At 55.5% G+C, this 22,698-nt stretch overlaps 1 protein-coding gene across 2 annotated transcripts in view; it reads right to left on the bottom strand.

Moving 5' to 3' along the window:
• Positions 1–20,927, bottom strand: part of Ap3d1 (adaptor related protein complex 3 subunit delta 1) — a 37,905-nt gene extending 16,978 nt beyond the window's left edge. Inside the window, exons 1-9 of one of the 2 annotated variants that reach the window (XM_052747134.1) lie at positions 20,602–20,927; positions 12,067–12,162; positions 10,133–10,213; positions 6,774–6,854; positions 4,776–4,883; positions 3,966–4,095; positions 1,558–1,697; positions 1,398–1,471; positions 657–706 (exon numbers count right to left, since the gene is read on the bottom strand). In XM_052747134.1, the coding sequence (XP_052603094.1) occupies positions 657–706; positions 1,398–1,471; positions 1,558–1,697; positions 3,966–4,095; positions 4,776–4,883; positions 6,774–6,854; positions 10,133–10,213; positions 12,067–12,162; positions 20,602–20,697 (856 nt within the window). In that variant the 5' untranslated portion in view covers positions 20,698–20,927. Of the gene's footprint in view, positions 1–656; positions 707–1,397; positions 1,472–1,557; positions 1,698–3,965; positions 4,096–4,775; positions 4,884–6,773; positions 6,857–10,132; positions 10,214–12,066; positions 12,163–20,601 lie in introns of those variants that run through there. The other variant, XM_052747135.1, reaches the window with a different exon arrangement.
• Between the last annotated feature and the right edge of the window lie 1,771 nt (positions 20,928–22,698).

Genomic DNA, 22,698 nt, shown 5'->3' with positions numbered 1-22,698 from the left:
AGGGCTCTGCCTGTCTGTCTCTGCCTTCCAGTGCCGCGGACTGCGCTCCAGGGCTCTGCCTGTCTCTGCCTTCCAGTGCCGCGGACTGCGCTCCAGGGCTCTGTCTGTCTCTGCCTTCCAGTGCCGCGGACTGCGCTCCAGGGGTCTGCCTGTCTCTGCCTTGCAGTGCCGTGGACTGCGCTCAATCCCCTGTGCCTGTAAAGCCTTCCAGTGCTGCGGACTGCGCTCCATCCCCTGTGCCTGTAAAGCCCTGCTCCTACGTGATCTCTGGGTGACAGGACTATCTCAGCTCAGTTCTGCTGCAGGGGCCTGGAGGAAGCCTGGAAAAGTGGGACGCTGCCTCCCAGGTAGACATGTGCTGGTTTTGGGCTCTGTCCCCACCGGGGAGACTAACCTCTCAGATTTGCAAAGAGGCCTGAGGAAGAGCTGGGAGATGAGCCATGCAGAGACCTGAGTTTGCACCAGCACCAGGGAAGAGGACCTGGGCAGGAGGCAGCCACCTCATCCAGATGCTCTGGGTCCTAGGCAGCTCAGGCCTCTCAGCTCCTTCCAGCAAGAGGGCCTGCATCCTCTCCTAGCCTGATAGCAGCTCAAGAGGACGGCTGATCCCCGCCCCCATACCAGCACCCTCCTGGCAGGCTACGGTCAGCACTCACCTGCAATCACGGTATTCACACACTCGTAGAGCAGGGACATGGCAGAGGTGCTGAGAGAGAGGAGAGTGTGAGGACCAGCCCAGACAGTGTCACACACACAAGGTCACTGCTGGGCTCCATGGGAACAGCACTACTGCTGTCCCTTTAAAGCCCTGGGACATCATGGTGATTACTATGGTCCTCTCAGGCAGGGAATGCAGCCCAAGACTTTTAACTTTTCCTGAGCCCCAGCCCACCCCACCCCTGCCCTGCATGTAATGATGGCCTGCAGCTCCTCCTAGGCCACCCTTCCAGAGGGTCAGTCCAGGGGGACATGACATGGCGCTGGGGCCCCAGGAGAGCAAAGGGCGACACGAACGCACTGCTGGGTGTGTGGAGTACAAGTGAAAGGTGACTGAGCTAAGTGTAGAGGTGTGCACGTACAACCAGCAGGAGGCAGGAGAACTGTTGTGAATTTCAGGCAAGACTGGGCTATAGAGGGAAATGTGCCTCAAAAAAACCCAAACAGGCCTGTTGGCAATGGTGGCACACACCTTTAATCCCAGCACTCGGGAGGCAGAGGCAGGCGGATCTCTGTGAGTTCGAGGCCAGCCTGGTCTACAGAGTGAGTTCCAGGACAGGCACAAAACTACACAGAGAAACCCTGTCACAAAAAACAAAAAACAAAACAACAAAAAAAAACAGACTAAATAGACTGCCTCGGTAGAGGGTGCCCAGGGATGGTGGTCAAGGAGTACCTACCTGTGAATAAGGTTGGTGAGCGGCTCAATCAGCTTCTTGCCCAGCCTGGGCTCCAGAGGAGTCAGGGCGCCAAACTACAGGGACAGGGGTGCTGTGGTCACTGGGATACCCACAGACTGCGGATCTAGGCCCAGCACACACCCCACCCTTCTGCACTTACCAGCTTGATGATTTTGATGAGGACCCAGTTGTTGGTAGAGGATGTCATGAGCTTGAAAAACAGCGGGGCCAGGGACAGGTAGTTCTTAGGGTTGCGACGTGCTAGCTCGCAGATGACATTCACAGCCGCAGACTGCACCCCTAAGGACCGGGAGATGGGTCCACATCAGCAAGGAGTGGGATGTTCTGCTACCAAGGTGATATCTCTGTCAACAAGGGCATCCCTGTTTACAGGGAATGTCCCCATCAGTAACCAAAGAGCCGGACATCCCCACCATAGCAAAGGAGGATTCCCCAGCTACAGGGATACCCTGAACAATAAGAACCTGTGGTACAGGGCTCACTGGAAAGCCTGGGGACACACTGGTGACTGTCACCATGCACACAGCATGTGGTACAGTGAATGGCTCCTGCACTGCTCTAAGGACACACTGCTTCTGCTCAGGACAGAAATGGTTTATCTACACTCCCACCCCTTTAAGTAACACTTATTTGTTATGAGTGTTCGCTGCATGTAAGCCTGTGCACCACAGGTATACAGGGGTGCACACCAGAAGGATGCAGAGTTCCAGGAGGCTGTGAGCTGCAGTGTGGGTGCTGAGGACTGAACCTGGGTCATCTGCAGGAGGGGACAGTGCCCTTGACAGCCAAGCCCTCTCTCCAACTGTACATCATCCTCTTGCTTTCTGAGTTTTGTTTGTTTTGTTTTAGGTATGAGTGCTGAGTGGTCTGTCTGCATGCATGCCAGAGAGAGCTTCAGATCCCATTATAGAGATGGTTGTGAGTCACCACGAGAACTGAACTCAGGATCTTTGGAAGAGCAGCCAGTGCTCTTAACTGCTGAACCACCTTGCCAGTCCCTTGTTTTGTTTTTGAGACAGGGTTTCTCTGTGTATCCCCGGCTGTCCTGGAACTCACTCTGTAGACCAGGCTGGCCTCGGACTCACAGAGATCCTCCTGCCTCTGCCTCCTGAGTGCTGGGACTAAAGGTGTGCGCCACCACCGCCTGGCCCTTTGCTCTCTTGAGATTGGGTACTGATGTGGGAGGGCGACTCCACAGTGGTCTACACCCACAAGCTGCCCGTGCTGACGCGAGCAGACCTGTGGGACTGCTTCTTTGGATTGTCACTGCTGCCCAGTCTGGCGGCAGGGCTGGGGTAGGATGGCGGGAAAGGTTCACACAGCCCTGGGCTAAACAACACCCTGCCTTCGAACAGTCACGCACGCTCACAGACGCACACACGGATACCCACGTGCACACACAGGAGTGGAGAATCTGTCCTGTCTAGTGGAGTCGCAGCAAGAGCCGCGTCCCTGAGACGGAAGGAGTGCTTGGCAGCTCAGCAGCTCACTTTTTCTGACACAGGGTCTCACGGAGGCAGGCTGGCCTTGAACTCTTGACCCTCTGCCTCCACTGCCAGGCATGTGCCACCATACCTGCTCTATGTGGAGCTGGGGATGGGATCCAGGCTTTAGCATGTGCTGAGGGAGCCCCAGCCTCTGGTCTCAGCCTACAGCCCAGGCTGCCATTAGAATTCTCCTGCCTTGGCCTGCCAAGTAAGTTCCTTAGGTAACCAGGAGCCACCACGACGGAAATGACCCGAGCGCCTGGTTCATGTGGGCAAGCTCACTGCAGAGCTGAGTGGTGCTCTGGCCTTCTCTCTTCCGTTCGAGGCGGGGAGGGACCTGGCTCCACAGGCTGCCAGCCAGCAGCCACAAGCTGGGAGGCTGAGCCCCTGCTGTGAACACACCCAGAACCTGCACACTCATCTGCCCCATGTACAAAATGCCAAGTGAGTCCCTTGTATGCCAGTCTTAGGGATCTCCTGGCACACTTTGCTCCAAGGGCCTGTGTGGTCACTGCAAAACGTGGTCCCGGGCCATAGGACCTGCTCCACTGCCAAGTGTGCTCCTCTTAGGAGGCCTCCATGTGTTCTGGTTTCCCAGGACAAGCCTGTGAGGGACACAGTGGCCACTCACCTGTGTGTGTCATCGTGAGCGATGTTCCTGGGCTCAAATCCTAAATGACCACAACTTTAATCAAATGGCATTTAAAGCCTCCACATGCTCACCAGGCCCTCAAGGCTCCTGGGATAGCTCTAAGGTCTATAGCACCGTGTATTTCTCAGTCATCTCTGCAGAGGTGGAGGATGGCAGGACTGACTCGCTCGCTCACTCGCCACAGCTGCATAGCTCCCAGGGCCCTGGGCTCTACTGGTCTCATAGCAAGCTGCTGCCCTGCACCTGACAATCCACTCGGGCCCTGGGAGCCATGGGAGTCTCAACTCACTCAGTGTACTGTGGCTTGTGGATCAAAGGAGATTTGCAGTGGGGACCCACATGGCTCCCATCCTCCCCCACCCTCCCATCCTCCCAGGAGCTGGCTAGGCAGAACTTCCCATCACCAACCTGGGTCTGGGTCCTCCAGCTTCTCCTTGAGCCGGGGGAAGGCAGGACGCAGGGACTCGGGGTACTTGAGGAACACCTTGTACATGATCAGCACCGCCTTCTTCCTGATGTACGGCTTCGTGTGAGACATCTGTGGGTACACTGGGGTGGTCGGCAACTCACCTGCCCGGGGAGTCACCCAGCACCTCTGACTCTTTCACACCTCACTCCCTCCAACCAACCTAAAGCAGGTCCTGCTGCCCCCAGCTTCCATGTTAGCCTGGCTCAGGCCGGCCTCCCTCCTACATTAGATGTCCTGGACCCACGGAGGGATGCAAGGCTCTTGTAAGCCGGTCTGGTTATAACGTGTGGCCCTGTCTCCAGGCTGCCCTCACTCCAGCCTCCTCCAGGTCAGTCTCGGAACTTGAACTGGCAGGGGTACCCTTATCTCATCAGGCTCCAGGCAGGCCCTGCATGCTCTCTAGTCCACAGGGCTGGCAACTATCTGAAAAGCCTCACAAGCCACACTTCTGCAGTCACCACAGAAAGGGGCAGATGGGCATGGTGGGTCCCAGGGGAGCTGTTTACTGTTTGCAACAGGTATCTGCGAGATTTGGATGGGACAGCGGGCTCCCCCCTCCTTACTGATGGACTTTGAGACCACCAGGCAGGATTCAGGGGACAAACCCAAGGCTGACTTTTGCTCGGTCCCATCCACCCCAGCTACACACAGCCACTTCAAGGGCCTGTTTCTGTCTCCTCAGAGCGAGGGCTCAACTCTGGGTATCACCAGATGAAGGTAAGGGGTGGTGCGGGCACACACAAACTCACCAGGGTCATGATGTCATTTGCCAGGTCTCTGGCAAGATCTGGGGTGACAAAACAGGACAGACCAGTCAGTGCCACTCCAGTGTCGTACTGGCTGGGGCTGCTCAGGTCCTGCAAGGGGACGGCAAGAGTGTCAGTGCAGTCCCTTGGGACTATCTGATGTCTGCATCCCAGCCACCTGCATCCCAGCATGAGGGGGCATTTCACAGCTCCTCTGCTGTCATCAACAGGAACTGGGACACAGGTCGGAGGCAGAGGACCAGAAAGCTCTGCATGGAAGCCAACAGGTCTCTGGGCTCCTTGGGGACAGAGGCTACTTTGTAAGTCTCAACTCCTAGGCAAGGACTGCCCAGCTCCCAGCAACGCTGTAGGGACCTGCTTCTACTCAGCCACTCCCTGAAGATACTAGGGACATTCTGGACCGATGCTGAGTTCATCCTTCTAATGAGCAGGGGACCTGAGGCAGAAGACCCAGGCGGTAGCTGTCCCCACCCCTCAACTTCTGGTGCCCTGACCCCCGCTCTCACTAAAGCAGGGCACCTGACACTAGGGCTCATCCTGTGGGGGCCACACCCACTTTCTAAGGGCTCCCAGCTGTGTATGTCGAGGATACACCGGGCACACTGAGTGATATTAACACAACACTGTAACCTTTAAGGCCTTTCCCTGTGCAGTGGGCTCAAACAGCTTCAGAAGCTAGGCTCAGCCCTGTCCTCAGAGGCCAGACTTCAGTGTCACTCCCACAGGGACAGGGGAGCAGCAGTGAGCAGCAAGAGTACCGCCCTCCTCCTAATAGGAAAGGCATCAGGAAGACAGGGAGAGGAGCCGGAAGGGCCTGGAGCTCGGCCTTGAGAGTCCTAGCCCCAGGATCCAGGCTGTTTTAAAGCCGCACAGGGACTGCGGAGGCCTGGGATCTGTGCCTGTGTTCAGTCGGCACACAAGTCCCTGCTGCAGAGACACCGGGTCCCTGCCAGGACATCAGCAAATGCTGAGGACAGCAGTAACTCCAACCTTCTCTTCAAGAGAGAGGCCTAGCCCCAGGCCTCACACACTGGAGGCGCACAGACAGCTAGATGCTGATGTAGCCAGAGCCGGTGTCAGCCCCAAGCCAACCCCAATCACCTATGCAGCCCACTTCCCTTCCTCCTAGAGCCCAGTTCCCTCTCAGAGCCCTCTCAGATTCGGCTTCTTCCCACAAGGCCCACCCATCCAGGACCTTGTTCCTTTAGAAGGCCCCACCCACTTGGGCCCCTGCTGCTCCCAAGAGAACCTAGTCACATAGACCCTTGCTCCTCTCAAAATGTCTGGCCAGCCCAGGATCTGCTCCTCCAAGTACTCTGGCTCACCCAGGCCTCCTGCTGGACTCCATAACCCAGACACACTACCCCCGTGGCTGCAGCCATGGCACCACAAAGCCCTGCACCTCCAGCCCCACCCTCAGCCAGGCTGCCTCCTCATTAGCACCATGAACCCGCCTATGCTGCTGTGGCTCCCACCTATTCACCCCACCTGACACCTGCCCACAAACACTCCTAAAACCCCAGTCCCAGCCCCCAGCTCACGCTGCAGGGGTCCTGTCCTTACTCCAGCATTTGTGAACACAGGGGTGTGCCCTATGACAGATATTATAAATGGGCTGGCCACACACTGAGGGGGCAGCATCACCCTGCAGGAAGGGGTGGGGCGTGGTCAAGGACATCCACAGGCACTGGGAGCCTCCTAAGAGCCAGGTCAGCCTGGAGGAACCCAATGTGGAGGTGGAGGTACAGGAGGCTGCCCTGCAGTACTAAGCAGCACTAAGCAGGGAGTGGGGAAGCGGCATGTGCAAAGCTCCAGCCTCAAGCCTGCCCGAGTGTGATAGCTCATGCCTGCTGAGACACAGGGTATGAGCAGTAACACGGCCTTGAAAAGCTGCCCTAGGCAGAGGAGGCACCACTGACACAGCCCTCAGCGGTTGCCTTCTGTGGCTCACTTGAGTGGCAGGAAAGCATCAGGGCCTACCTTTCGGATCTGGTTGGTGGTCAGCATAATGACATCGGTGCCTTCATGGAAGCACTGGGAGGCGGCAAGGTAGCCAACACGCTGCAGAATCAAGAGCCACAGAGTCAGAGCCACCCGGAGCCCACGGGGCCACTGCAGCCCCACCACCCGGAGCCCACGGGGCCACTGCAGCCCCACCCCCCGGAGCCCACGGGGCCCCTGCAGCCCCACCACCCGGAGCCCACGGGGCCCCTGCAGCCCCACCCCCCGGAGCCCACGGGGCCCCTGCAGCCCCACCACCCGGAGCCCACGGGGCCCCTGCAGCCCCACCACCCGGAGCCCACGGGGCCCCTGCAGCCCCACCCGGAGCCCACGGGGCCACTGCAGACCCACCACCCGGAGCCCACGGGGCCCCTGCAGCCCCACCCGGAGCCCACGGGGCCACTGCAGCCCCACCCGGAGCCCACGGCGCCACTGCAGCCCCACCAGGAGCCCGTGGGGCCACTGCAGCCCCACCAGGAGCACCCAGCAAACCGTGTAGACACAGGGTGCCAGCAGGGGGGCACCTGGATCTCCAGGAGCTCCTACTGAGGGGGACAGGCATTGGGACAGAGCTCCAAGGCATCCTCCCTAATGCCCCTTCCAGCACGTACAGACAGGTCCACACACACTGCTGCACACGCAGGCAGACCCCTGGCTCTCACTCTGATGATGTACCACTTTGTCCCTCTTTAGGGACTTGCTTGGAGGCTGGGTGCGCATTCATGCATGAAATTAAACAGGTAACGGGAAAAAGTCAAAAGGGACCAGTGTCTAGCCCAACTGTGTCCAGCAGAGGCTAGGCAGGAAATGACTCGCCATGACAGTGACCCCACAACTAGGTATCGCAGCCCCTGGGACAGCAGTGCTGGTCAGCTACTGTGGCACAGGGTGGCACACTCTGTCATGGCAACACTCAGGAGGCAGAGGCAGAAGACTATTGTTCAAGAACAATCTTAGCTACAGGGGGTTCGAAGAAGCCAGTCCACAGTATAAAAAGCCACAGCCATCCCTACTAACCAGAGTCAAGCCTGGCAGTGGTGGCGCACACCTTTAACCTCAGCACTGGGGAGGCAGAGGCAGGAGGATCTGAGTCCACAGAACAAGTTCCAAGACAGCCAGGGCCATACAGAGAAACCCTGTCTTGAAAAACAAAACAACAACAACAACAAAAAACCCACAAAGTGTGAATTGCCGGTAGCTGGGGGGGGGGGGGGGGGGGCAGCAGGTGACAACTGAGGTTCTGGTGTTAGCCCACCAGGAGGCAACCACCCGTGGGCTCCTGACGTGGCTTTGTGTGGTGAATTGGGTGTGGGGAAATTCCCCACCGCAGGTAAGGTAATGTGTTTCTCTCACTGGAAACATCCCCTACTACTGGATAGTTTTACCTTCTAATTGATAACAGTAACGTTATCTTATACAGAGCCTTGATGAATAAAAGTCCGTACAAAGACACGTTTTTCAGCTAAGACCTCTGAGCTCCACCTTAGAAGCTGCTTTAGATGAGAGCTCAGTTTAACGATTAAAGACCAACTGAATTCTGCGGCAGCCAGGCTGGCCCTAACTCATTAATGCTTAAAAGACAGGCACAGGTCTGTGTCCTTGTACCCATTCCAGCCCTCCATTCCAGATACAAGAAACCAGTGATGAGGGGCTGGAGAGATGGCTCAGAGGTTAAGAGCACTGCCTGCTCTTCCAGAGGTCCTGAGTTCAATTCTCAGCACCCACATGGTGGCTCTCAACCATCTGTAATGAGATCTGGCGCCCTCTTCTGGCCTGCAGGGACACATGCAGGCAGAACACTGTATATGTGATAAATAAATCTTAAAAAAACAACAAAAAAGGGAAGCAGGGATAAGTGGGTACACACCCTAAGGATCTATCTTTTATGTACATAGTTTAGGTTTGTGATTCCTTTAGGATCCCTGGTAAGATTAACTTTCCAGACAGACAGTAGGAATGCTTGTTTGGTAGCCTGGTATATGCCCTGCTGCAAGGGAGTTGTCTGTGAAAATATACTTCTTGTCTGCTCATGCTCTGTGGATCTGCAGTAAGTTTCCTAGCTGTAAATCTATATGGGGTATTGGGATGACTTTATTTTTAATCATGTAAGGGAGATGAACAACATGTTAACTGCACTCCGTAGGAATTTACCAAAGTGACTGTATGGGATATACAGAGTTGAATGAACGGATGGTTTTTTAAAAGTACTTTGACCTTAAAGAATCCTTATGGAGAACAATGATGTTTCACTGAGGGGGCCTTGTGGTCATCCCATGACTTTGGTCACAGGACAGCTCAGGCACACCTGGGTCTTGTATTCTTGTGTATTGCACACAATGCATAGCGAAGGGCTAGGGCCATGGAGGCCTGTGACATGTAAATAAGTTAAGGTTAGGGACCTTGGTATGAGGAACTACTTTATGTTTATGTAACAATCTATAACTATGCCTTTGCACGGCTGTTCGCACAGGCTTGGAGCCAGCTGAGTGCAGCCCAGTCAGTCCATCAGAAGAGGCTGATAAATACAGAAGGAAACGATCAGTCAGTGTCACTGTCTTTTCCTAACCCCCTCAGACAGAAAAAGTCTAAGCTTCGCTAGTGCCATGGACTCGCTCTGAGCCCTGAGCTGCCCAGAGGCTGGTACATCGAAACCCACGGAAGTGCCTGCTTTATGTTCTGTAGCCCAGGCTGGCCTGCAATATGCAATCCTCCTGCCTCAGTCTCCCCAGCGCTGGGATTACAGCTGGGCATCCTGGGGCTCGATATGGCCGACAAATGCTTGAGAGAACAGGGTGACCCTTCAGCAGGCTTGTCATGCTGGTGTTCTCTTCTGCTGCTGTTGTTTAAGATACGGTAACAAACTGGGTAGAACTCACAGTAATCCTCCCGTCTCAGCCCTCCATGTGCTAGAATTACAGGAGCATGCTGCCACACCCAGCATTTTGCTTTTTTTTGTCTTCTGCAACAGCAGCTCCCTTGCTTATGGAAGTGTTGATGGAGGGGCTGGTGTCTGCAAGGACGAGGACAGCAGGAGCCACTGTAACTAGGCAGCCCTTCGGCACTGCGCCGGCCGTACCGTGCGGCGGCCAGCTGGAAGGACGGCAGGCACAGAGGGCAGCGTGCAGGGCAGTTGGCACCCCACCTGTCCTCCAGGCGGAAGCCACGGACACCCATCTCTCTCAGACCCTCCCCACTGGCAGAAGGAAGGCTGTCTCCCTTCAACAGCAGAAGCACTGGCCACAGGACACCCCCTCAAGGACACCCCTGCTGGAGGAGCCCTCCTCCCTCAGGAATTCCACACACAGCACACCTGCCTGCCAGGTGCTCTGGGTCCTCACCTTGAATGTGAACTTGGAGGCACTCATGACTTCGATGATGTTGAAGGCAGCCCAGCTGATGTCGTACCCGAGCATCTGTAACTGTTAAGAGGGCAACCACAGTGGTTTGTACTCAGGGGACACCGGGCAACGGTCTCAGCCACAATCGGAGCACGCACAGCACAGGTGGAAGAACAAGCGCATTCAGTGTGAACATGAAAACGGCATCCATCGCACACCCTTGTGGATTTTATATTCTCTTTCTAACAAATGACTCTGACAAGGCTGGACGTGCTTGGGGGGGGGGGGGGGCTGCCTAGAATCCCCCAGTGAGGGGTTAGGGGTGGCTCAGCAGAAGAGTCCCTGCCTGGAACATGAGAGACTGGGTTTCCAACCCAGCACTTTAAACAATTAACAAGGAGAAAGATGGCATATCAAAGTCTAAGGAAACAAGTTCATACAGCACTGAAGAGCATGACCACTCACAGCAGAGAACATGGTGTTACTGAGTGAAGTCCCCACAGCAGGGCACATGCAGCTACGGTCATCTGTGACCCAGCACTTGGAAAGCTGAGGTAGAAGGATTGGAGAGTCAAGCCAACTCCAGACACACAGTGTAAAAATACACAAGCTATAGAGCAATAAACATTAAAACAAATCCTTTTAAAAAGTAAATAAGTGCCGGGCGGTGGTGGCGCACGCCTTTAATCCCAGCACTCGGGAGGCAGAGGCCGGTGGATCTCTGTGAGTTCGAGGCCAGCCTGGGCTACCAAGTGAGTTCCAGGAAAGGCGCAAAGCTACACAGAGAAACCCTGTCTCGAAAAACCAAAAAAAAAAAAAAAAAAAAAAAAAAAAAAAGTAAATAAGTAGCCGGGTGGCAGTGGCGCATGCCTTTAATCCCAGTAATCCCAGCACTCAGGAGGCAGAGGCAGGCAGATCTCTGAGTTCGAGGCCAGCCTGGTCTACAGAGTAAGTTCCAGGACAGGCACCAAAACTTAAGAGAAACCCTGTCTCGAAACAAAACAAAACAAAAATAATTAAATAAATAAATAACCAGGCATAGTAATTCACACTGCTAATCCCAGGATTTGGGAGGCAGAGGCAGGAGGATCTCTGTGAGTTCGAGGCCAGCCTGGTCTACAGAGTGAGTTCCAGGACAGCCAGGGCTACACAGAGAAACCCTGTCTCAGAAAACAAAACAAAAAACAAAACAACAACAACAAAGTAAGTTGTAGCTGCCTACTAGAGCACTTGCCTCAAGGTTATCAGACCCTGAATTCAATCCAAACACTGTTCTAAAAGCAAGAGGACTAACAAGAAGGCTCAGCAGGTAAAAACTCCTGCTGCCAAGCCCCATGTCCTGAGTTTGAGTCCCGCCATTCAAATAACTGAAAGCCAGGCCCTGCAAGTCGACCCTTATACAAGCACCATGCCACACTTGCACACACAAAGAAAAGAAAGGAAAGGAATGTGTAATTCTAAAAATTAAAAAAGAGCTAGAATGATGGCCCATGCCATTAATCTCAGGACGCAGGAGGCAGAGGCAGGTGGACCTCTGTGAGTTCGAGGCCAAGTACAGAGTGAGATCCAGGACAGCCAGGGAGGGCTACAATACAGAAAAACCCTGTCTCAGAAAATAAGTACAACAGAAAAGGGCACGCTCTCCTACAATGGCTGGTGAACTACCTTTTGACAGCCTTGTGGCACACTCCAGTACTGACAATCAGCATGGTACCTCGCCTCCCAACCTGAGGTGGAAAGGGGCAGAGGGCAGCCATATCCACCTACACCTGCCAAACCCAGAGAAGCCAGGCTCCTCAGCACTTGCCACGCACTCAGCCTGCACCAGCCACAGGAACACCAGGCAGGACTCTGCATGAACCTTGTACTGCACACAGCAGCAATGTGTGGTGGACAGATGGACAGGCAGGCAGGACCACGGGGGAGGCACTCACGTAGGTGAGCTTGCATACAGCGTTGGCCTTCACAGCGATGTTGTCCTGCTTCAGCTCCTGCTTGATCTCGTCGATGCACTGAGAGATGTACTTGGCCTGGGTGGGAGACAGTAATGTGATGGTGGGACACTGAGTGTGGCCAGTGAGAGGTTGTCACAGGTGCTCAGGGAGGTGGGCAGGGGACGGAGGGAGAGGTGGAGCCAGCCTGGTTGCAGAGCCCTGAACCAGGGCTGCTGTTCCTCAGGCAAGCGCACAGTCCTGAGCTGTGTGTCAAAGGCCAACTGGGCACTGTTTATCCACAACAGGAGAACCTAGAGGTAGGAAGTAGACAATGGAACTGGGAGAGGCTTGGGACTGCTCTAGGAGACAGGGTTTCAACTGGGGAAGGTAGACTATTCTGGACCACCTCTCTGACCCACCCTTGCTACAGGGCCCACTGAACCCCTTTCCCTCCTACGGGCTGCTCTGCACAGCCCCACTCACTGGCATTCGCCCTTGGCCTCCCCACTCGCCCGGCACAAGCTCAGCAAATCTAAAACAACTTCTTGGGCCAGACGGTTCAACCCAAGAGAACTGAGGCACGAAGTCCAGAGACGGTCAGATGTGGGCCCTGGGAGTGCCTCCTACCCCACTCCGAGACAAGCACAAATGGAGTCCCCGGGACAGCAGGAGCTGGGGGAAGTGCTGAGGTGTGGCCATAGCAGGGTATGGAGGACCACCACATCTGCCCAGGAACCTGGCTGTCACCTGACAGTGGAACCAGCAGCCGCCACCAGGGCTGCCCCCCCCCCCCCGCCCCCGCTGACACACTCCAGAGCTGTCAAACCCCAGAACCCCCACCTCACCCCCGTGGGCATGTGTGGGTAGCAGGTTCCATCCCAACGCCCTGTGAAGCGAACCTAACAGACTGCTGTGAGACCACCACTGCCCAGGGCATCCTGTCCCTAGCATGGGCCACAGGAAGAACCATAGGTGTTCAGCACCCTCTCAACAAGATTTATTTATTTTGTTCTCTTGGGTTTGTATGTTTCAAGACAGGGTTTCCTGTAACCCAGTTACATGAAATGCAGTTGAGGCTGGCACTGAACTCCTGATCCCCATGGAATGGCAGGCATGGGCTACCATGCCTGGCTAATCCGAGTACTTCCCTGAATATTTTATGATCTAGACTGAGTCCAATGGAACAAGTGTCACCACAGCCCGCCTCAAGTAACTAAATGCCACTCAGGGATCCTCGGACCACCCTGCTGCAGGAATGACCTTGTCTCTCCCTCCAAAGCCTGACTGAAAAGGGGAAGAAAGAACTCAAGGCCAGCCCTCTGTGGAAGGGATGGACCCTCAGCTGGAGGTAGGGTGGGCCTTGAAGAGGAAACCAAGTAGGAACTCCACGAGTGCCAGAGTTCAGGCTGGCAAGGGATGCCTGCCCAAATACTCAAGAGCAGCCTTCCAGCAGGACTCAGAAGCTGGATGTTCTCAGTCCCTGTAATAATCTCCTGGTTTTCAGGAGGGAAGGCCACTGCTAACACAACCTAAAGTGACCCCACAACCCAGGTCTGGTGGGGCAAGCCTGAATCACAGCACCTGGGAGGCCAAGGCAGGAGCTTGATTACCTCCAGTTCCAGGCTAGGCTGGACTACATAGCAAAGTCCCTGACTCAAAAACCCAAATTAAAAAAGAAACCAAGAGGGGCTGGAGAGATGGCTCAGCAGTTATGAGCCCTGACTGCTCTTCCAGAGGTCCTGAGTTCAATTCCCAGCAACCACATGGTAGCTCACAACCATCTACAGTGGGATCTGATGCCCTCTTCTGGCATAAAGTGTACATGCAGATAGAGCACCCAGACACTAAAAAAAAAAAAATCTTAAAAAAGAAAAAAAGAAAAGGGTAGGTGGGGGATAGCTAGGTGGGTAAAGCCCTGCTCATGCTGAGTTCAATCACAACAGTGCATGTGCAGTCCCAGTGCTCTGACATCAAGATGGAGGTGGAGACGGAAACTTCAGGAGCACACCTGTGCACACAGCAACAACAGAAACTGCCTCAGACACGAGTGTGAGGACTGATGTAAAGTAATTCACCGAGTGCATTTTTACAGCTAGAGCTGAGGCTGTTGGGTATGAATCCAGAAGAAACAGAGAACACAAGAAGGAAAATAGTTTTCAAAACAGCGACTCAGCCCCTCCCCCCAAGCATCTGGTGAGGGACAAGAAACTCACACTTCAGTCCTTTAATCCCAGCACTTCAGAAGGCAGAGGCAGGAGGATCTCTGTGAGTTTGAGGCCATCCTAGTCTACAAAGGGAGTTCTAGAACAGCCAGGGCTACATAATGAGACCCTGTCTCGAAAAACCAAACTAACAAAAATAAGGGGAAAAAAAAGGAAAGAAGAAAAGAAACTTCCAATTCAAGCAGCAGCACGGGGCTAGAGGTGCTCAGCAGTGAAGGGCACTGGGGCTCTTCCATAGGACCAGGGTCTGATCCCAGCACTCACATGGTAGTTCACAATGTCTCTAATCCCAGTTCCAGGGGATCCAATACCCTCTTCCAGCCTCTGCAGGCACTATGTGCCCATGGCGTACAAACATGCACCCCCTTATCCCAACCATCATGAGATACCCGTGCCTCTGCCAGTTCCTGCCTATGCAAGTCTCCCCACTGCATGTGCCCAAAGAAGCCAGATTTAGACATGTTCCTTCCTGCTAGGCAGGATGGCACACGCTTTTAACCTCAGCACTCAGAGGCAGGTGGATCTCTGTGAGTTTAAGGCCAGCTTGGTCCACAAGTTCCAGGACAGCCAGAGCTACAAAGTGATACCCTATCCTAAAATACAAAGCAAAACAAAATAAAAACAACAGCAACAAGGATATGCTCCTGAAAACCATCTCTGCAAGCTGTCCTTCGACCTCTACATGGAAACTGTGGCCTGGACTGGTCTCTCCTGCAGCTCCAGGTGCATCCTGTCATCCCAGTACTTAAAAGGTGGATGGAGGCAGGAGGATCTCTAAGTTTGAGGCCAGCCTGGGCTACAGTGTGAGATCCTGTCTCTAAAAGAAATGAAAACCAAGCTTGACCCGCTGAGTTTGACCCCTTGAAACAACATAGTAGAAGTAGAGAAAGAAAAATAAAAGGAAAAACAAAACAAAACCAGGGCAGACACACTTTCTCCAGATTTTTTTGTGGTGCTGGGGAAGAAGCCCAAGGCTTGCTCATCACTGTGTAGCCCAGGCTGGCCTTAAAGGTGGAACAGCCTGCCTGGGCCTTCTTCCAGGTGTCTGCTCCATGCCAGCTGGCTTTGTGAAAGAGGGGGCTGCCAAACCCAGAGAAGCCAGGCAGTAACCAATGGCCCAGCTTGTACTTCCTGGTTGAGTGCTGAAATCCGGGGTCCCTAGGTAAGCCTGGCAAGGGCGCCCGTCATAAGAAACACAGAAAAACTCAAGTGTCCAATAAGGACTGTACCAGCCTGCTCATAAGCTGGCTGGAGGGGCTGGTAAGAAATGTAGCTCACGTTCTGGGAGCCAGGCATACTTTAGGCTAGGAATTGGTCCATGTGGGCATATCCTCATAGGCCATAGGAGCCTCCCTGGGCTACACTGTCTAGACGTGGCAGGGCTGTCGCTCTCCTGTGGCTCTAGGGAGCACCCACATCCTGCTTGCTCCAGCATTCAGCGGTTCCACATCCTTAGCTCAAGGCTCCTTCCTTCCCCCAGAACCGGCAGCAGTCTCCCAGGCTCTGCCCCTCTCCCCTGCCTTCCTGCCTCCCTCAGAGGACCCAACGGTGAAACTGGGTCCAGATGATCCAAGACGATGCCCAGATCAGGGTCCTCAGTTTGATCCCATCTGCAGAGTCCCTTCTGCCACTGGAGGGCACATGTCCACAGGTCTCACAATTAGTACATGGGCATCTCTGGTGGACAAAAGTCACCTGAGGGCACCCAAGTCACCCAAAGTCAGAGCAAGACTGAGCCAGGAGCTGTGGCTCCCATGGTTACAGTGGAGAAACCAAGAGATGGAGAAGCAGCTCCACCTGCAACACAGACAAGGGAATGCAGATGCATGGGGAGCCTGGGAAGTAAGGGGAAGTGGAGACTAAATGGTGCCAGTCCCAGCCCTGGCGACCCAGACAGGGACCCAGATAGGAAGTCTAACTTACAAAGAGAAGCCCTAGGGGGAGCTCAAGCCTCTGCACAAACAAGTAAATTGAGCAAAGGGAACAGAATCCAAAGAGGGTCCAGTATCTGTCCTCTCAGCTAATCAGGAAGTTAAGGCAGAAGGATCTTGAGGTCAAGTCCAGCCTGGGCAACTCTGCATAACCCCATCTCAAAGTGAAAAGTAAAGAGAGGGTTGGGAGTGTGGCTCAGGTAGAGCTCCCCCCACAATCCCCAGAGGGTCTGGGGGCGTGGTCAGGGTGGAGCCCCGCCTAGAATCCCCCAGTGAGGGACTGGGGGCGTGGTCAGGGTGGAGCCCCGCCTAGGATCCCTCAGTGAGGGGCTGGGGGCGTGGTCAGGGTGGAGCCCGCCTAGAATCCCCAGTGAGGGGCTGGGGGCGTGGTCAGGGTGGAGCCCCGCCTGGAATCCCCCAGTGAGGGGCTGGGGGCGTGGTCAGGGTGGAGCCCCGCCTAGAATCCCCAGTGAGGAGCTGGGGGCGTGGTCAGGGTGGAGCCCCGCCTAGAATCCCCCAGTGAGGGCTTGGGGGCGTGGTCAGGGTGGAGCCCCACCTAGAATCCCCCAGTGAGGGGCTGGGGGCGTGGTCAGGGTGGAGCCCCGCCTAGAATCCCCAGTGAGGAGCTGGGGGCGTGGTCAGGGTGGAGCCCCGCCTAGAATCCCCCAGTGAGGGACTGGGGGCGTGGTCAGGGGTGGAGCACCTGCCTAAAATCCCCTAGTGAGGGGCTAGAAGAATGTGGCTCAGGGGTAAAGAACAAGCCTAGAATTGGCCCCGAACTGCCAGTGCCACAAAAACACCAACCTGGGCAACGCAGCAACACTGTCTAAAAGAGAGAGAGAGAGAGAGAGAGAGAGAACACACGCGCATCAGCCATTTGTGCTGGGCACAGAATGAGCAGGAAAAGAATGGCCAAGGCAGAGCAAAGGACACCGACAGCCTCAGGCACAGGTCACCTCAGGGCTCAAGTCTCAGAAACAACCATGAGATCCTAGTCTGTCAAAGAGCCTCGCTAGTATTTATGACAAGCAAAAGTCCAATGCAGGACCTGGAGCAGCCGCTGACCAAGGACAGGACTGCACACACCTGGGTTTTAAGTGGCACAGTCCTGTGAGTGGCTAGACAGAAACATGCCATGGTGGTAGCCAAGTCCAACATGGCCAGGCTATGGTGGTGAATGAAGCCTGGTCACTAGCTAGAGCAGAATGGTAGTGGCCTTGGCACACAGAGCACAGATGAGTGGAGTCAATCCACCTCCTTCCTGAGCAAGGGTGGAGGTCTGAGAGACTCATCTGGGATGCCACCATCAGTCACTAATGGGGTGCCACAAGCACCAGGTAGCACTTCCGGTTCTGGAAGGTCCTAGAAACTTCCAAGAGGCAGACAATAGAGCAGTACCAATACAGGCAAGGAATATCTTCTGGAAATCTGTAACTCCTGGCTTGACAGACATTGCCAGAGGAAAGACACATCTCCACCTGACCTGTGGAGCTTCCCATCAGAGGGGAACAGCTAAAACCCCATGAGACAGCTACATCAGCATCTCAGAAACAGCCGGGCTGGCCTGACTGCACCGCACAGACCGGCCAGTGCCCAGAGAAACCTACAGGAGAAGGAGCTGAGCTAACCGCAGCTGGGGGTTTGGAGACCTGGCTGACTGCAGAGAAACGCACTCCAGGGGCAGTGCAGAGGGTAGCTGGCAGGGAGGGGGACTCTGCAGTGTAAGCTCTCTAGGGATTTTTTGTTTTGCTTTCATTTTTAACTTTCGGCAGGTACCTGGGATAGAGGCCAGGGCCTCATGCCTAAGATGGAGTGGCTGCTCTGAAGGAGTCGGAGAAGGTGACTGGGAAGGATGCTTTCTGTTTTTATTTAATAACACCAAATGTGTGTTTTTAAAAAAATAAAAGTTTTGTCGGGCGGTGGTGGCGCACGCCTTTAATCCCAGCACTCGGGAGGCAGAGCCAGGCGGATCTCTGTGAGTTTGAGACCAGCCTGGGCTACCAAGTGAGTCCCAGGAAAGGCGCAAAGCTGCACAGAGAAACCCTGTCTCGAAAAACCAAAAAAAAAAAAAAAGTTTTAAGCGAGGATAAGTGCAGCACACCTTTAATGCCAGCACTCAGGAAGCAGAGGCAGGCAAATCAGAGTGAGCTAGAGGCCAGCCAGGGTTACATAGGATGTAGCTTACCCATAGAGCACTACCAAGTACCCGTAGTCTCCCCCGGAGGGAGGTGACAAGAGAGAGGTGACTCACCAGTTAAGAGGGCTGGTCTTGCAGAGGACCTGAGTTTGGTTCCCAGCACCCACATTGGAGGCTCACTACCACTTGTAACTATAGCTCCAGCAGATCCAATGCCCTCACCTGGCTCTGTAGGAACCCACACAGACACACACATGTAACATAAAGGAAAGTAATCTTTAAAAGAGAGCCAGGCAGTGGTGACACACACCTCTAATCCCAGCACTCAGGAGGCAAAGGCAGTTGATCTCCAAGGACAGCCTGGTCTACAGAGCAAGTTCCAGGACAGCCAGGGCTCCACAGAGAAACCCTGTCTCGGAAAACCAAAAATAAAGCTGGGCAAGTGATGGTCACCGACTGCATGGCTTCTGCAGCAAAGCTGGCCAGCTGGCACTGCACTGCATCAGCACCCCCAAAGGAGAGAGTGCTTGCAGTCGGAAGTGAGCCCCCGACAACACACTCAGAGCCTTGACAATGGTCCCCGAGCAGGAGTGACTGACCAGCCAGGGTGGGAGAGATGGCTCAGCAGTTAAAGATGGGCTCACAACCAAAATCTCAGAATGGCCAGCCAGCCAGCCAGCCAGGCAGCGGCGGAGGCCATGTGAAAACTTGAAGGGCTTTCTCGACCTGCCTAGCTCTGCACTACTGAAAGCACTTCCCACACTGTATACACGCGTGAGAGTGTAATAAAACCTGACGTTTTACATATAACATGCACCAATTCAAAAAAAGTGCCTCCATGGACACCCGCGGGGCAGGCACAGCCCATCCACACCAATTCTCAATGAAGATATGCGCCTTGGCGGTGGGGGAGGACGTGAAGAGCAAAACACAACATAGGCTCCCTGAGGACAGGGCACACTTCCCCCAAAATCAGTCACCCCAGCACTGGGAAGGCTGAGGCAGGAAAATTGTGAGCTTCAAGCCAGCCTGGATTATGTCCCTAGCTAGAGCCTGTTCAAGGTACAAAAACTAGAGTGTGACCTCTCCTCGGGGTCATGCAACAGGCTTCCCAGAGGCCACTCACTGAATGAGGAGGCATGAGGAATGTGGAATCCCTTTCTCTCAGAGCGGAGAGGGCCACAAGAGAGTACGGAGGAAATTTCAAGCTTCTCAGCAAAGTGCAAGCCAACCAGCTATTTCCACGGCAAGAGTAGCCAGGGGAGCAGGGAAGGTCCAAACCAGACCAAGGCGGGGGAGCAGGGAAGGGGCTACAGACGACTGCCCCAGGCAGGGGCCTGCCTCCTGCTCTGCCAAACAGCAGCCGGGGCCAGCAGGTACCTGTCATGGACGCCCTCTTGCAGGATGGCCTTCCTGCCCAGGAGGAGGCCTGTGGAGGCCTGTGTCCTTCCACAGAGCCAGGCATCAGGCGGCCACTATCTCACTTCTTCCTTAATCTAGGTCACAGGCTGGGGGGAGGAAAGGAAGCGCCGCTCGCGGTCACAGCTTAACTTCTGGAAAAATCGCTTCTACACCCTGACTTTTGCCTTCTTTGAGCTTCCAGCTTTGAAGCCAGGCTTCCCCAGTCCAGGACACCCCTGGGTCACTCACTGGCTTACGGGGACTCAGGCTGCAAACACTGTTAGTTCTGGGGATGTGGGGACAGGAACTGAGACCTGGCAGGGTTCCCAAGTAAGCCCCGGACAGCACCCTGGACCTGTGTTTTCCCGACTGACAAGGGGGTTCCTCCATGGGAGACCTGCAGACCCCGGGAGGGTCCCGACCCCTCAACATGTGATAAACCAGAAACAAGCTCTGGCGGAAGAACCTCTGCCTAAGCACGTGTCTGCGCCAGCCCGTGGGAAGGCCAGATCCCCTCCAAGCAGGTAAACTGAGGCTCGAGGAGTGGCACTCAACTGCAAGACCTCAAACACCTGAACCTCTGGGGCAGGGCTCGCTGCACCAGACTCAGGGAGCGGCCCCCGGGTACGACAGCGGAGACACCGGGGCCGGTCCGGGCAGGGTCTGCTCAGGACGACGGGGGCGGCGGGGCTCAACGGAGGCCAAGGGACGCCGCGCGGGGCCGCCGCAGCTCTCGAGCTGGCAGGACGGGAATGGCGACGGGGTCGGGCAGGCGACTCCAGGGCGGGCCGGAGGCCCCAGGCTGCGCAGGGGAGCCCGGCGGCCCCGCTCGGCGCCCGCTCACCTCGTCCTCCTTGTGGTTGCGGATGCCGCGGACCAGGTCCTGCAGGTTCTTGTCGAACATGCGGTCGATGCTGCCCTTGACCATCTTGAGGGCCATCGCGGCGGCCCGCGGGCTGCGGCCTCCGAGGGGAACGCCGCCGCCGCCGCCGCCGCCGCGGCCCCGGGAGGCGCGGGGACCCGGAGACCGCGCCTCAGGCGCGCGACGCGCTGAGCTTCCGGTCGCCGCGGGAGGGGCGACGTGGAGGCCAGAGCGACGGCTGCGGCCGGAGACCAGTCCGAGGAGAGGGGCGGCGAGTGAGGCCCGCTTCCACAGACGCCCCGCTTCCCAGCTTAGGGCCGCTCGCAAATGGCGACCAAGATGGCGGTGGGTCAGCTGACGGAGAGCCTCGGCGTCCCGAAGCCCCGCCCCACCTGAAAGCCCCACCCCCGCACTGCGGTTTCCTTGACAACCGCACGCCACCCAATAGAAAAGCGGACACCGCCCTTTGATACCTGGGAGGCCCACCCCTTCCTGTGCAGCGCCCTGCCGTCTCATTGGTGAGCAGGAACGCCACAGACGTTCTAACCACGCCCCCTAAGGCAAAGCGGGCGGCAGCGGCTCCCCACCCCACTGAATGACAGCAGGGGGCGTGGTCTGGTGTGGGCGTGGTGATTGAGGGCGGAGCTCCCACGTGGAACTTACTCTTCAAGTTCCTTGTGAAGTACGCAGCTCCGCCTTTTCTTTTTGTTTGGTTTTTCGAGACAGGGTTTTTGTGTAGCTTTGGTGCCTGTCCTGGATCTCGCCCTGTAGCCCAGGTTGGCCTTGAACTTGCAGAGATCTGCCTGGCGCTGCCTCTCGAGTGCTGGGATTAAAGGCGTGTGCCACCGCCTGGCTCAGCTCCGCCTTTTCTAAATCTTAGAGATGACGCGGCGGGAATCCGTGTCTCAAGAGGCCGTCATAACGGCAGTCCAGAGGCTGAGAATGGAGCATCAGGGGTTGCCGGCCAGCCTGGGCTATATGAAACCCTGTCTGAAAGCACCAACACACGGCTTGGGGCTGGCTCCGGAGGTAGAGCAGTGGGTTCTAGTCCCTGCACCCCATCAACCTCCCTGTCATCCCAGCACTCGGAGGTAGGGGCAGGAGAATCTGCAGTTCAGTGCCAGCCTTGAATACTGTAGTGGCTATACACAAACATAAACATTAAGGGTGGGCGACTGACACAGGAGTAATGCCCCTGCCTTTAGTACCCAGGGAGGGGCTGGGGGCGTGGTCAGGGTGGAGCCCCGCCTAGAATCCCCCAGTGAGGGTCTGGGGGCGTGGTCAGGGTGGAGCCCCGCCTAGAATCCCCAGGGAGGGGCTGGGGGCGTGGTCAGGGTGGAGCCCCGCCCAGAATCCCCCAGTGAGGGGTTGGGGCGTGGTCAGGGTGGAGCCCCGCCCAGAATCCCCAGTTGGGGGCTGAGGGTGAATGGCTCAATATTCAGTCTCCCATGCATGAAGCCCTAGATTAAATCACCAACACTGAAAAATAAATGACAATAAATAAAAGTGGGACTGGAGAGATGGCTCGGTGGTTAAAAGCATTGGCTGCTCTTCCAGAGAACCTGGGTTCAATTCCCAGCACCCATATGGTGATTCAAAATCTTCTGTAACTCAACTTCCAGGGGATTGGTTGTCTTCTCGCCTCCGCAGGCACCAGGCACAAAAGTGACACACAGACACTTGACTTAGTCACTTTTCTGTTGCTGTGAAAAACACTATGACCAAAGCAACTTGTAAAGGTTTTTTTTTTTTTTTTTTTTTTTTTGAGGTTTCTCTGTGCAGCCCTGGCTGTCCTGAATCTCACTCTGTAGACCAGGCTGGCCTTGAACTCAGAAAGGCCACCACCACCTGGCTTAAATAGTATTTTACCTTGAGCCAGGCAATAGGACCACTAGGAGTGTCAAGACAGTCTGAACTACATATTGAATTTCAGGGCACAGCGTCATACAGAGAGACACCTTCTCAATCAGGTAATATAGCCAGTCATGGTGGCTCACCCCCAGGAGGCTGAGGCAACAGGATGAGAGACTCCGCAATTATACAAGATGAGTAAACAAAGACAGAGAGAAAGCCTGGTGT

The sequence above is a fragment of the Peromyscus californicus genome, unplaced genomic scaffold, assembly GCF_007827085.1.
Source record: "Peromyscus californicus insignis strain IS unplaced genomic scaffold, ASM782708v3 Scaffold_1__1_contigs__length_55948999, whole genome shotgun sequence".
Classification (NCBI taxonomy): Eukaryota; Metazoa; Chordata; class Mammalia; order Rodentia; family Cricetidae; genus Peromyscus; species Peromyscus californicus.
Note: the sequence above shows the minus strand (reverse complement) of the source record. Positions and strands in the feature narration are given on the sequence as shown.